The 12,581-nt window shown below is 34.5% G+C and overlaps 1 protein-coding gene across 4 annotated transcripts in view; it reads left to right on the forward strand.

Annotated features, from left to right (window-relative positions):
* PTPN4 (protein tyrosine phosphatase non-receptor type 4) overlaps positions 1-10,316 on the forward strand; it is a 111,777-nt gene extending 101,461 nt beyond the window's left edge. For 3 of the 4 annotated variants that reach the window (XM_080399521.1, XM_080399522.1, XM_080399520.1), the window contains exons 24-27: positions 2,102-2,230; positions 3,694-3,842; positions 6,934-7,069; positions 9,558-10,316. In XM_080399521.1, coding sequence (XP_080255647.1) covers positions 2,102-2,230; positions 3,694-3,842; positions 6,934-7,069; positions 9,558-9,644 — 501 coding nt within the window. In that variant the 3' untranslated portion in view covers positions 9,645-10,316. Of the gene's footprint in view, positions 1-1,370; positions 1,490-2,101; positions 2,231-3,693; positions 3,843-6,933; positions 7,070-9,557 lie in introns of those variants that run through there. The other variant, XR_013930026.1, reaches the window with a different exon arrangement.
* Positions 10,317-12,581: the final 2,265 nt, after the last annotated feature.

Genomic DNA, 12,581 nt, shown 5'->3' on the forward strand with positions numbered 1-12,581 from the left:
GGAGGTGGTAGATGCCACATCCCTTAAACATTCAAGGTCATGTTGGATGAGGCTCAGAGCAGCCTGATGTAGTTGATGTCCCTGGTCATTGCAGAGGGATTGAATAGAGGACCTTTAAAGGTCCCTTCAAACCCAAACTATTCTATGATTCTGTGACTTTTTTTTCATAAGGGCAGTGCATTCCTAGTATTGTTGGATTGATGACTCTGGCATTTTAAATCTTCTGTTATTGTTAATGTGGCTGATACTTAAACTTTGTTTAGTTCTGAAATATATTGAAGTCTTCACGTATTTCTTAAAATATTTTTAGGTTTCTTTGCTTGATTACTCTAAAGTAAAAAGCAACAAGAATTTACTTTCGTAAGATTTTTTTCTTTAAATTTCAAAGGAAGGAACTCCAAGAAGTTTCATCACTTTTTATCGATTAGTCCTCTGATAAGTAGAGAGATTAATTTTTTAAGGCAGCCTAACACAGCTCTGTAGTGTGTTAAGATCCCATGCCTGGGTGGCTGTCCTTAAGAGAATCCTTGATAAGCCTGAAAGCTAAAATTTTTCATAAAATCTTCTTCTGTGGATATAACCATCTGTTTAATCATATGAAAGAGTCATTGTCCTTTAAGTCATTTTCATACAAAAATGTGTAAAAAAAGAGTACTGGTAATGAAGTAATTAGAGTTATAAATTACTAAAAATTATCGTGTATAGTGCTGTAAAAGGCCTTGGGTGTATTTTGTGGTTTGTTTTTTGGTATTGTTTTTGAGCTATAGCTTCTCCTTAATAGCTTTGTTTATTATGTAGCTTTGTCCTTTGGAGACAGGCAAAACAATCAAATGTGGTCATACACACAGTGGAGTTCCAGAGTTACTGGGTTTATAGTCTGGAGCATTGACAGTAGCACTGGCTGATTGAGCGTGTGGACAGAAATGATGGTCTGGCATAGTAGTTTAATGAAATTTCTCCACATTCAGGTTTTCTTTTGAAGATAGATTTATAGTAGGTTGTAGGTGTTCTGATCAGTTCAGACTGTAGTTCAGCTGTCTGTATATATTCTAACTTTTTAATAACCATATATTTGCTGGGAGGTCAGGCCTCTCTAATTAAAATAATTGAAGCAGAATTGCAGTGTTTTTAAACGTTTTTTCAGTGACTCAATGTTTGCATGATGCTGCCTGCTCCAAATAAACATGATTAGAGGGAATTTCAGTACAAGTGCCCTTTTAATTTAAGTTTTCTTTGCAGATCTGCTAAGAACAGACTTGCAATAGCAGTTCTCTGAGGTTCCCCCACCCCTTCAGTAATGATATTTGTGGAGTTCTTCGGAGAGCTGCTTAATAATGAAATAAAAGGACTTATCTGTCTTATACCCATAGGCAGACTCCCTGCTCTAAAGCTGATCATGAGGCTACTGACATCACTATCCCACTGCATGCCAGGATGTCTCAGTGGAGCAGGAAGTCTGCAAATCTGGCTGCTTTTAAAGAATCGCCAGGTGGGTTGGAAAAATAAAAGTACACTTGAGCTGAAATGACCTCTGTAATTAGGCATTTAAGCAATATATCTGAAAGCTTTAGTGTTTGAAGTATTCATTCACATTTGATGACTTGACCAAGAACCTTTGAAGTCTACCATCTGCATCCCCCTGATTTCTGCATTAGTTTAGCAATTTTTATTTTTGCTTGTCACCTTTTTTTTCCCCCCCTTTGTTCTTTTCTCATATAAATGTGCTTTGAGAAAATTAGATTAGGAATTTGGAGGTCAGAAATGTTTATAAAGCAGCATCTTTTTCACTCAAGTCTTAAGTTGGAATATTTATAGATATACTTTTTTCTTTTTAAATTGTAACAAAAGTTAAAGGCGTCCATCTTCAGTTAAACTAACCTCAAGAGCTGGTGCATGTGTTCTCTTGAAAAGAGAACCAGGAAATCTCTGTGATACCTTGTTTTATAAACAATTAAGTAACACAGTCAATTTGGTAAGTAAATTAATAGTTATTACAAAACGATCAAAATAGTCTTTAACAAAAGCATAAGGAACTGGAGAGAATGAAAATAATATGCTGTGAATTTAAACACAGGCATCTTTAAAAATGTGTTGACCTTAGGTTAAATGCCATCAGTACTGGCCAGAGCCATCAGGAAGCTCATCATATGGGAATTTCCAGATTACCTGCCATTCAGAAGAAGGAAATCCTGCTTATGTCTTTCGAGAAATGACATTGACTAATCTAGAGGTAAAATAATAATATATTTTTAAGTATTAAACTGTGGAAACCTCACAGACTAGCTAAAACCTGTTCAGACTTTCTTTTCAACTTTGCGGCGTATCCACATAAGTGTTTATTTCTAGAAGCCTTTAGAAAAATACTCATACTGCCACGTACTTATAGTATAAAATCTGCTTATAGAATGATAAAAACCCTTTTTCTAGCAAAATAGCACAAAGATTCAGTTTCCATAATCATATTAATGGGATTTAAATCACACTAAAGATGTATTATTTGTCTTAAAAGTCTTTGTTGGTGTCTTTCATGCCCTAGCCAAAGAAAAAGAGTAATTAAAGAAGTTGAGAAACTTGTGATTCCCTTGATATTTTCAAAACATGAGACCGTAGAGGTATTTCATTATTGCAACTAAAAATCTGTCTTTGTAGAGGCAAAGAGTTCTTAATAATTCCATCATGAAGGGTACGTGCAAGTAGATGGAAGATAAATCCTGCTGAGAGAAAGATGAATTGGGATTGGTGGCTACATGTAAACAAGGACCTTCTCAAACGTGCATTGCATGATTTTCAGGGCATCTGTAGTTTTCAGAGACTCCTTAGCCAGCATTTCAATCTCAGAAGAGTTTGGAAATGAGTATCTGGAATTTAGTTCATGTACTCATTTCTCACTGTTTGGGCTACCAGCTGAGATGCTGGGTGTATAGAGCTGCCTTTTAGTCAGTTTGGAGTTAAAATTCCTTCCCTGTGTCCTGTTGAGACATTTGCTTATTTGTTATCAGTAGTGGAATCTCTCAAAATTATTCTGTGCCTAGAAGTTGTTTAAAGTGCAGTAACTCCTGTTCTTTGAAATGCTACTTTTATACTGATTTTAAGGCCTGTCTTCTCCGCTAACCAGAGGCAGACTGTGTTAGTAGAGCAAGGGGCAGGAGGAAGTAGAAAACAGTGATTTTGCATCTTCTGTGTAGTTTAGTACACTGGATAAAATTGAGATGCAGATAAAGCCAAGACAATGCTGCTGTTCACATGGGGTCTGAAGGAAAGTTTTTATGTCTGAAAGTACTGCCTCTCCCCACCCTACCCCAATTCTGTCATTTGATCTAGTAAGAGTTCCTTTTTCTGTTAAATTAGTTTTGCTAAAAATTTGATCACCTTCTTGTGCATCTAGTGTTCAGATACATCATTGATATCCTTGAATTGCTTTGCTATTACATGGCATGTATTTTTTTTAACCTGTTGAAAATGCAGACATTTGTGGATTGCCTTTTTTGTTTTTAAGAAAAAAAGAAAAATCTAAAATCTGGGATGAGAAATATTTAACACTAATAAAGTGCTACTAGTTGCCTGAAGCCACCTCTATGACAAGTACGAGTTGCTGTAAATGTACCATTGATACTTTTTTAATTTTTTTTTTTTGCTTTATTTTTTTTAATGGGACCTGATTTAATGTTGAATAAATTTCATGTTTCTGCTTAGAAAGAGGAAAGCCGCCAATTAACCCAAATCCAGTATATAGCATGGCCTGATCATGGGGTTCCTGATGATTCCAGCGATTTCCTGGATTTTGTGTGTCTTGTGCGAAAGAAGAGGGCTGGCAGAGAGGAACCTGTTGTTGTTCATTGCAGGTATCCATTTTTTCCCAACTAAAATTATTTATCATCAAATATCTTTTCTGTGCTTTTTTGTTGAAATAAACATTTAATTGTATCTACTTTGGGGATGACATTTAAATTAAATAGTTACTGAAAATTGTATCACATTTCAATAAGAAAAACTGAGTATCTGCATACATTGAGCTGTGCAGGGATGTTGTTTTGGGACTTTTTTTTTGTTAACACTTTAAATGCTTGTCTAACAGTCTGTGTAATAATTCTGGGAAATGTCAAAAGATACTGAGGAATCCTTTCCTCATGGTGACTGTTCTACGAAACTCCAGAATAGCTGTATAAGTAATCCATAGCAGAAATTGTGGGTGGTATATGCAGTGATTAAATAAAAGACACTTTCAAGTCTGCAGTCTTAGGCTACATGATATTTTGATACATACATTAAGATGACACATTTTCCTCAACAATTTACTTGTGTCATAAATTAAAATAACTCTTATCAGATTTTTATGTACATATGAAATGTGCTTTTTGTTTTTCTTGTCAAGTAGTTAATAATAGCATTCTACAATCCTATAGTAAATTCCAAAATCTTAATCCTTTAAAACACCTGATTAGTAAACTATAATAATCCATAATGCCAAATGTCTTCAAATGAACATGTGCTATACCAATTCTTGATGAACAGTTCTGTGGATAAATTTGAACTCTAAATTCCTGATTACTCCCCAGTCATTGTTCCTGAGTCAGGTGTGCATCGTTCCTGTTTCAGAGACAAGCTGAGAGTTTTAAGGGATAAAATAAGTTTAAAGACTATGTAATCCACAAGTAAAGAAGGTATTTATTGAAGAAGATGAAAGAAAAATGTTTTCTCTTTTTAATGCTTTGTGTATCAGAAATTGTATTTAGTTGGTTTTGCTTGCTTTTGTGCGTTATGCTGAAATATATGTCAGGGTATATTTTATTAACTATGGAAACCAGTAGCAGAATGCCACTGTCTTAAATGATAATATATTGCTCTTTAACTTTCATTATTGATGTTCTTCTGGTTGATATATTTGTGAGCAAATAATGAAAATATCAAACAAATACAACTTGTACAATATAAAGTGGGCAAGTATGCAGAGACACTGGCAGAACAACTTTGGAGAGTACGAACAGTTTCATTCATCTCAATGAGTCATCAATTCAGCTCCACAGATAATTTCAGTACCAACATTGATAACAGTTTAATCTTTCACAGAAGAGACAGAATATCACAGTTCAACATAATTTACTTAATTGACCTAACTTGGTGGCTGTTGGGAAGCATAACCAAATTCCACTAGTTAGTCAAGCTGAAGGAGCCCAGGGTTCTTCTCTATTGTGTGTACACACTATTTTTAACATCTGTTCAGTGTAATAGGACAAGGCATTAGTACAACAAAATGGTGAAACTTGTTTTCAGAACTAAGCCACCAGCTTTAGTGTGGGAAATCCAACTAGCTAGTAGAGCACACTATTCTTTTGTGCAATAGTAGTTTAAAAACAAAACCAAAAAAACCAGAAAGATAAAAAGCAACAAAACCTTAAAGAAATTGGAAAGATTTTTGTTATGTTGAACTACTTAAAACATGAATTTCTAAGCTTGTGTTCATGTGTTTTTATTTTCACAAGGCTCTTACTAGTTCAGTTGAACAGTTTCTTATTTTTGTCTAGGTGTGATGGTGAGCCACCCATCCTGTCCATGTCTTTCGTGATTTTCATGTCCTGTGTCAGTGTTCCCCTCCACTAGTCAGTGACTTATTTTTCCAAGCTGAAAAGTCCTAGTCTACCTCATACTTATTATATGGAAACTATCACACTTTCCGTTGTTGTTGCCCTTCTTTGAATCTTTTGAAGTTGTAAAATGAGTCATTAGGTTCTTTGAACAGATACTGCTCCTGTTTGGGTTTGGTAAACCATTCTGCATATAAATTCTATACATATAAACCACTATTGAATAATCGCATATAACCAGCACATTGATCTCTTGTCATAAAATTCTCATGGCATCCCTGAAATATATAGTAGTTTTAATGCCACCTTCTGGGCAAAGATTTAAAGTAGTAGATTGGCCAGGGTTAATTAGAAGTTATGCTTCAAAATCAGAACAATTAAGTTTCAAAGTTTGGAATGTTTATATTAATTAATTTAGAAGCACTTTCATTTATAGACTGAAATACTAGCTGAGTTGAGAAGGTGTTGGGTATTGAAAATATGGATTTGGTCTTGTCTTCAAATATGGAGAAACATTGGTTTTCTATTTCAAAAGTGCAACAATTTTCTTGAATATGAAGAATCTGAATTTGAAGCTGATAATCAAGTTCAAGGTTAAAAATTCAATTGTTTAAGGATTGCTATTTGTGGAAAAGTGTATATATATGTAAAACAATGCAGATGAATCTGTAGACGTGTTTTTAAGCTAAAGATGATTCGTGTAGGCTCTCTTAGACATTTTTCCATTCTGAGATGTATATGATGCGGTTCTTCCTTGTATTGGATGGGATTGCTATTACATGTTCCTTTTCAAGCTACACAAGTTAGATCTCTAGTACTTTTTAATATTAAGAAAATTATCATTACTGTCATCCTCCAAAGGTTTCTAGTAATTGTTCTATTCCTTATTCTGAAATATGAAGGTATGGATCACTTCAAGAACATGAACATGGTTTCATCAAGCCAGCCCAACATTCTAGTGACCGTCATTCCAGTAATGGTCAAATTGACACCAAGCGCACAGTGTATGCTAGGGATCTCTGTGTTTTGTAATCATCTGGATATCAGTATGATTTATAATATGGTATGAACAGATACTTGTTTGTAAATCCTGCTCAAGTGAAAGGCTGGGTTAAGACAGTCTCCAAAGGATTGACAATTCTGTGCTGATATTTTTTTTTTTTTTTTTTTTTTCTCTGTTCAAGCAGGATGGAGGCTTCCAGTGACACAATCTGTCTAACCCTACTAGTATTATGGGAATCATAACTATCACTCATTGAGAATTCTTGAGAAGGAAGGTCTTTAAGTATGAACTATATTCCAGACACTTTGTTTCACTTTCCGTTTGGGGTTTTTTGTTGGTTTTTTTCAGTGCTGGGATTGGACGGACAGGAGTTCTTATCACTATGGAGACAGCTATGTGTCTCATTGAGTGCAATCAGCCTGTTTATCCATTAGATATTGTAAGAACCATGAGAGATCAAAGAGCCATGATGATCCAAACACCTGTGAGTATCATACTTGCTGTTCTGTTGCAGAAGAATAATTTCCTATTACCTAGTCGTATCATTAGATGGATTTTTAATCTACTTGCTGTTTGGTCATATTGCACAGAGGTCATCTTTACCCAATGTAGCTGTAGCCTTGGCTACAGGCAGGAGTAAATTGCTGAGGTTATTGGAAAGGATAAACTCCTTAAATTTCTACAAATAAACCTTGAAAAAAGCAGCAGCTGATTCAGAAATACCCGGCAATTCATATCAAAAAGGGCCAATTTTTGGTAGTGTAAAAATCACTCAGCAGAGAAAGCAGGAGTCTCATTCCAGGTGTTAAGAATGGGAGTAGCGTTAAAAGGTAAAAACAGAAAGATTGAAGACACGCAAGAAACATCTTCAGTGATGCAATTCAGTGATTTCATTATAATTAAGGCAAAAAAACCCAACAAGCCTTAACTCTGCCCTGTAGTGACCTAAAGGGAAATAATGAGAGAAATAATATTTTTAAAAATCAGTGTAATTAAATCTGATGTGAGATATGTCAAAGTAACTTTAAGTTTAGTCTAAAGAAAATAAGTGACTTGCTACTAGGATTCTTTTGGTGCCTTCACATCTGATACATCTTAAGATGCTGGAATTTTTCCTGGAGCTATAATATTTGGAGATTTTTGAGATAATTGCAATGTTGCTTTAATGTATGATATTTCAGAACTCTAAAAGTTTTAGAACAGATTTAGAAACATTTTATTTGTATCAGTCAGATGTTGCATATCTCTGAGGGTAGTTTGTGTTTACATTTTTTAAAAATACCTTAAAAGGGTTAAAAGATTGGTCTATGTTGTCTTTTTTTTTTTTTAAAAAAAAAAAAAAAAAAAAAAAGGCTTGGAGTCTTGATTGTTCTAAGCTTTGAACAGTTCAACTTTTTTTGAATCAGTAATCAGTTTTATAGCTTACTCATAGGATATATAATTTAAAGAGAAAGTATTTTGAAAGAGGAAAGGGACTAGGGACAGTATTAAATCTCTCCCACAATTACCTGAAGGTAGGTAGTTACTGTATTAATTTTGATGTCCCTGCTGCTATTCCTCTAATCAAATTTGAATAAACCTTTTGTGCTCTTCAGAGAGTATTCAGACTGACAAAAAATACACATGGGCATCCATTTCTAGGTCATCTGTCATTCAGTGCTGCTGTCCAGTATTCATGTTCCCCTAAAAAAAAGTTGTATCATTTAGCTAGCTAGGAAAGATGAGGAAGATGATGACCATACGTGAAAAATAACAAAGGATGTCTCTTGCTGTTTGCGGTGACTATACAGTATGAATAGCGTATCTGTCTAGCATACGTAGAGAGGAAGAGAGTTTTATTAGTAAATGTAGGATGTGCAGTGGTAAGGGGTTTAACTTCGGTGAAACTCAGGCGTTTACTGCATCAGAGGGAGAAAGGATAATAGAAGACTTAAAGTGCTTTTCTTTAAGATTTCATAAAGATCAGCGATTACAATTTCTGCTTTGGCACGCTCTTCCCGATTTTGTGTATCTTGAAAGATTCGTTCAGTGACCACAAGATGGCCCTACGGGTGGGTGTCTGTTGGAGAGTGCAAAGTCTCCTTCGGTAGCACTGGAAGCAAAATAAGTATTTTACACAAATATGTATAAATTTAACTATTTTAATATTCATGCAACAATACAGTAAATAATGATTCTGTTACTAAATCTGTTACTGTGCCCATTTAAGATCTGACATCACTAATCACTCCATGCAGAGGGATATTCCAGGACACTGAAAAGGAAAGCATTCTGGCTTTCTGACCAGCATATACACTGTTATGCAGTATTCAGTGTTAGTCATGGTCTCTTACAAAATAGTGATTTTATTTAATTTTATTTTCATTATATTCCAATTTGATTACTATTTGGGTTTTTTAACTATTATTTGTGTAAAACAAAATATTACTGATGTCTGTGTATGCAGGTGCGAGACTTGAATGCATTGGCTAAATGTATTAAATATCTAAAACATTATATAATGTTTAGAAACTGGACTTCTGGCTTTTTAAAACATGAAACAATTTTCTTCTTTATGAAATTCTGAGACGGAGGTGCCACTAACATGCCAGAATTAATGTATGAAAAAGTGCTTTGAAACTATGTCTTCTAAATCCCAAGTGCATGGAAACCTCAGGTCAGTGAAACTTCAGCAGTGAAATGAAGAGCAGAAGATTGCAAAATAAGTGATGTTGTAATAATAGTGCTGGTTTTGTGGGTATGACTTTTGGTATGTATTTCAAATATGCCATTCATCCCATTTTTCTGCTGAGAAGCAAGATGTTCTAATATAAAGTTCCTGTTGCTTTGTGCTTCCTAAAGTAACTTTGAAGCACAGTTCTTGGCCTGTCAAAGAGAATGGGATGGGGAAATCTTAGAGTCCTTTTCTGCTTCCAAATGACATGCTTCAATTACATTTCTTTTCAATTTACTGAATCTGCTTTCCTTTTCAGAGTCAATATAGATTTGTATGTGAAGCTATTTTGAAGGTGTATGAAGAAGGATTTATTAAACCTTTACAACCATCACTGCATAAGTAAAGAGCAAAAAACATAGGATATCAATTGAGGAATCTTGTCCTCTATAATGAACTGGCAGCATTCTTCGTGCCGTATTACTGCTTGCAGGAAATGATAGTGAAGTACAGCAAAGAATTGACAAAGGACTTTGAAAACTTCAGCACTGTTGCACTTTACGTTGAAACAAAATCAGTCTCTGAAACTCTTCTAACCTTCATATGTTTGAAGACTTTATTTTCGTGCTTTGCTCCAAACAAACCATAAACTGAAAGAACTAATTGTGTTCAGGGTAATCTACGATATTTCATTGTAGTGCCATATACTGCGCTTCTGGTTGAATTGCTACAAACAAGGCTTGGAATTATTTCACTCTGTTTTACACCCGTGTCTCTTAAAATGAAAAACAAATGAAAAATTACACTAAGCCATGGTCTTTTTCCAGTGCTAGGTTTATTTACTATGTACAGAATCTCACTGTTTTGTTTTTTACAACATTAGCAATATTGCCGATACTAGATAGATACACACTGCCTACTGATGCAGCACACTTTGTCCTACACCCTTACTAGAGACCAGCTGGTTATTAGAGGAAAGCTGGCGTCTGTGTTAACCCAGCAGTAGCTGCATAATGCCCACTTACCAGCATCTTGTACAAAATAATGATAACAATAAAAATAATAATAAAAAAATAAACAGCATTTCTTTGACACAGCTTGTGTGTCATACACTGGTGTATTCTGATTCGTGTGACAAGAGTACGTGATGGGAACTAGTGCATGCATTATGTCTTAACCCCTTAAGTGCCTTGAGACTTACAGCGTACATCCAGTGAAAGGCACTCATGATTCTGTGGGGGTGGTATTGTCCTGTCATATTTATCTTAATGGGTTCAGATTTTAAAAACGGCCCTTGGTGCTTGAAATGTGTTACCGCAAGGGGTCATGGAAATACCATTCCCTCTTTCCTTATACAAGTACCTGCGTGCTAATTCTCGGTAGCAAAAGCACCTCTGCCAACTTAATGAATGAGCATTGTATGCTGCTGTATTGTAACTATGTGAAAAATCTGACACATTCCTTCATTCCTTCCAACTAGTAACTTACTAGCAGCTTACTATGAAATGCTGGTAGGTCATTAGGAACTGATACAATGTTTTATCCTTCTATTGAGAATAGCTGTCTTACTTGATTAGAACATAACTCTTTAACAGCACTGATAATTAAGTTGAACTTACAATCAGATGTGATTTAGTTCCATCATCTCTTAACCAATTAAGTCCTCATAGTTGATTTCAAGCCATGTTCGTACAGGTCTGCCTTTTATTTAATTGTTTGAGTGGGGGGAAGGGAGGAGAACACTATGAAGTTTTCCCAGAACTTTATTTTAATTCCATAGTGACCCCAGTCCCCTTCTGTTATGCTTGTGCAAAATTGTTCCAGTTGATATGGGTTGCTTCTTATTTAATTTGGTAGAAGATGTGTAAGAAATATCTGTCTGATACAGTATCTGAACTCGTTCTAAAGATACATAAATGTCCCAGTTTTTTAACATTTTTCCGGTATAGGAAAAACAAGTCAGAAGCAAGGTATCCAGTGTAATATACTGTAAGAAAAAAATCAGTCACTTCTTTGACTGCCCTGTGACAACATAACTTTGTACCCTCTATTTAAAAGTTTTAATTTATTGTATTGGTTTCCTGAAAATGTTTATCCAGTAAATCTTGTTGTAAGCTATATAGAGCATAGAATTAAAATGGAAAGTTCTACACTAAATAATTTTTAACTATCAAAGAATTACATTATATAATATACTGTGTTCTATGGACATTTGAAAGAGATCAGCTATGAACTATTAAATGAGAAGGGATTCAGACAAAGTGAAATCCTGGCTTATGACTTCAGTGATAAATGTGAACCACAATGCCAAATGGAAGATAGAGTTTTAAATATTTTTAGAAAATAATATTAGGTGGCCTGTGGCCCTGTTACTTACATTTCTAGGTTTGATGCTTAAATCAATATTATCCCTCAGTGAAAAATTAATCTTAAAAGAATCTCTGGATCTGATAAACTGAAAAAGAGAAATAAGGTAGCTTTAATCTCAGTTTTATTTAAAGCCATTTGCAACAAAACAAAATTCTTCTTTAGAATTCTTCTTTAACTTCCATGTGATGAGATTATTAGCTGAGATGCTGGCTAGTTGGAAGGTTATTTTAAACTCAGCACTTATAATTAATCCATTTTATTGAAATAAATTTTCTTCAAGTTGTAAATGAAAGTAGCATTTGCCCTTTTATTCAGAGGGAAAACTGAAATGGAGTTTATAGCAACATTATATAGTGTTGGTATGTCACATATTTAAATATTCTTATGTAAAGTTGCCAAAGCAATTTGAGTTCAAAAGACCCATTTATACCACAATTAAGTGTGGGATATGTATTGGTCATCTGTCATTACTGCTTCGATTACAAACAGAGGCAAAAATAATTGCTCTCTTCAAAATCCTGCTCTGCACTGACTTAAACTGATTTGTAATGTATATAACTAGTTGCACTGGGAAAAAAATTGGAAAAAAGTAACTGTTCTTAGATAATTGGCCATCAGGGACTCAGTGGCTTTTTGGCTTCTCCAAATCCAGGATAGTGGTAACCAAAAACTGATTGAAAATAAAGAGAAATAAAAGGGAAAGAGAATAGCATTGAAGCCTTTCTGCACCATAAATCATTTGTTCAAATGTTCCTACCTGTTGTGGTATAAATGGCCTTTAAAATATTTTTATATGGCCAAAAAAAGCTGAACTGCTAAATATTTTACTTTGGGTTATGAAGATCTGTATCATCCTTAAGGGTTTTTAAAAGAAGTTTTTGTATGTTTCATGCTGTACAAAACATGAATGTATCTTTCAGACATAATGACCTATAGACCTATATGTGATTGGTGTTATGACTGTTGGATTTTA

Source organism: Falco punctatus (assembly GCF_963210335.1).
Source record: "Falco punctatus genome assembly, chromosome: 8".
Classification (NCBI taxonomy): Eukaryota; Metazoa; Chordata; class Aves; order Falconiformes; family Falconidae; genus Falco; species Falco punctatus.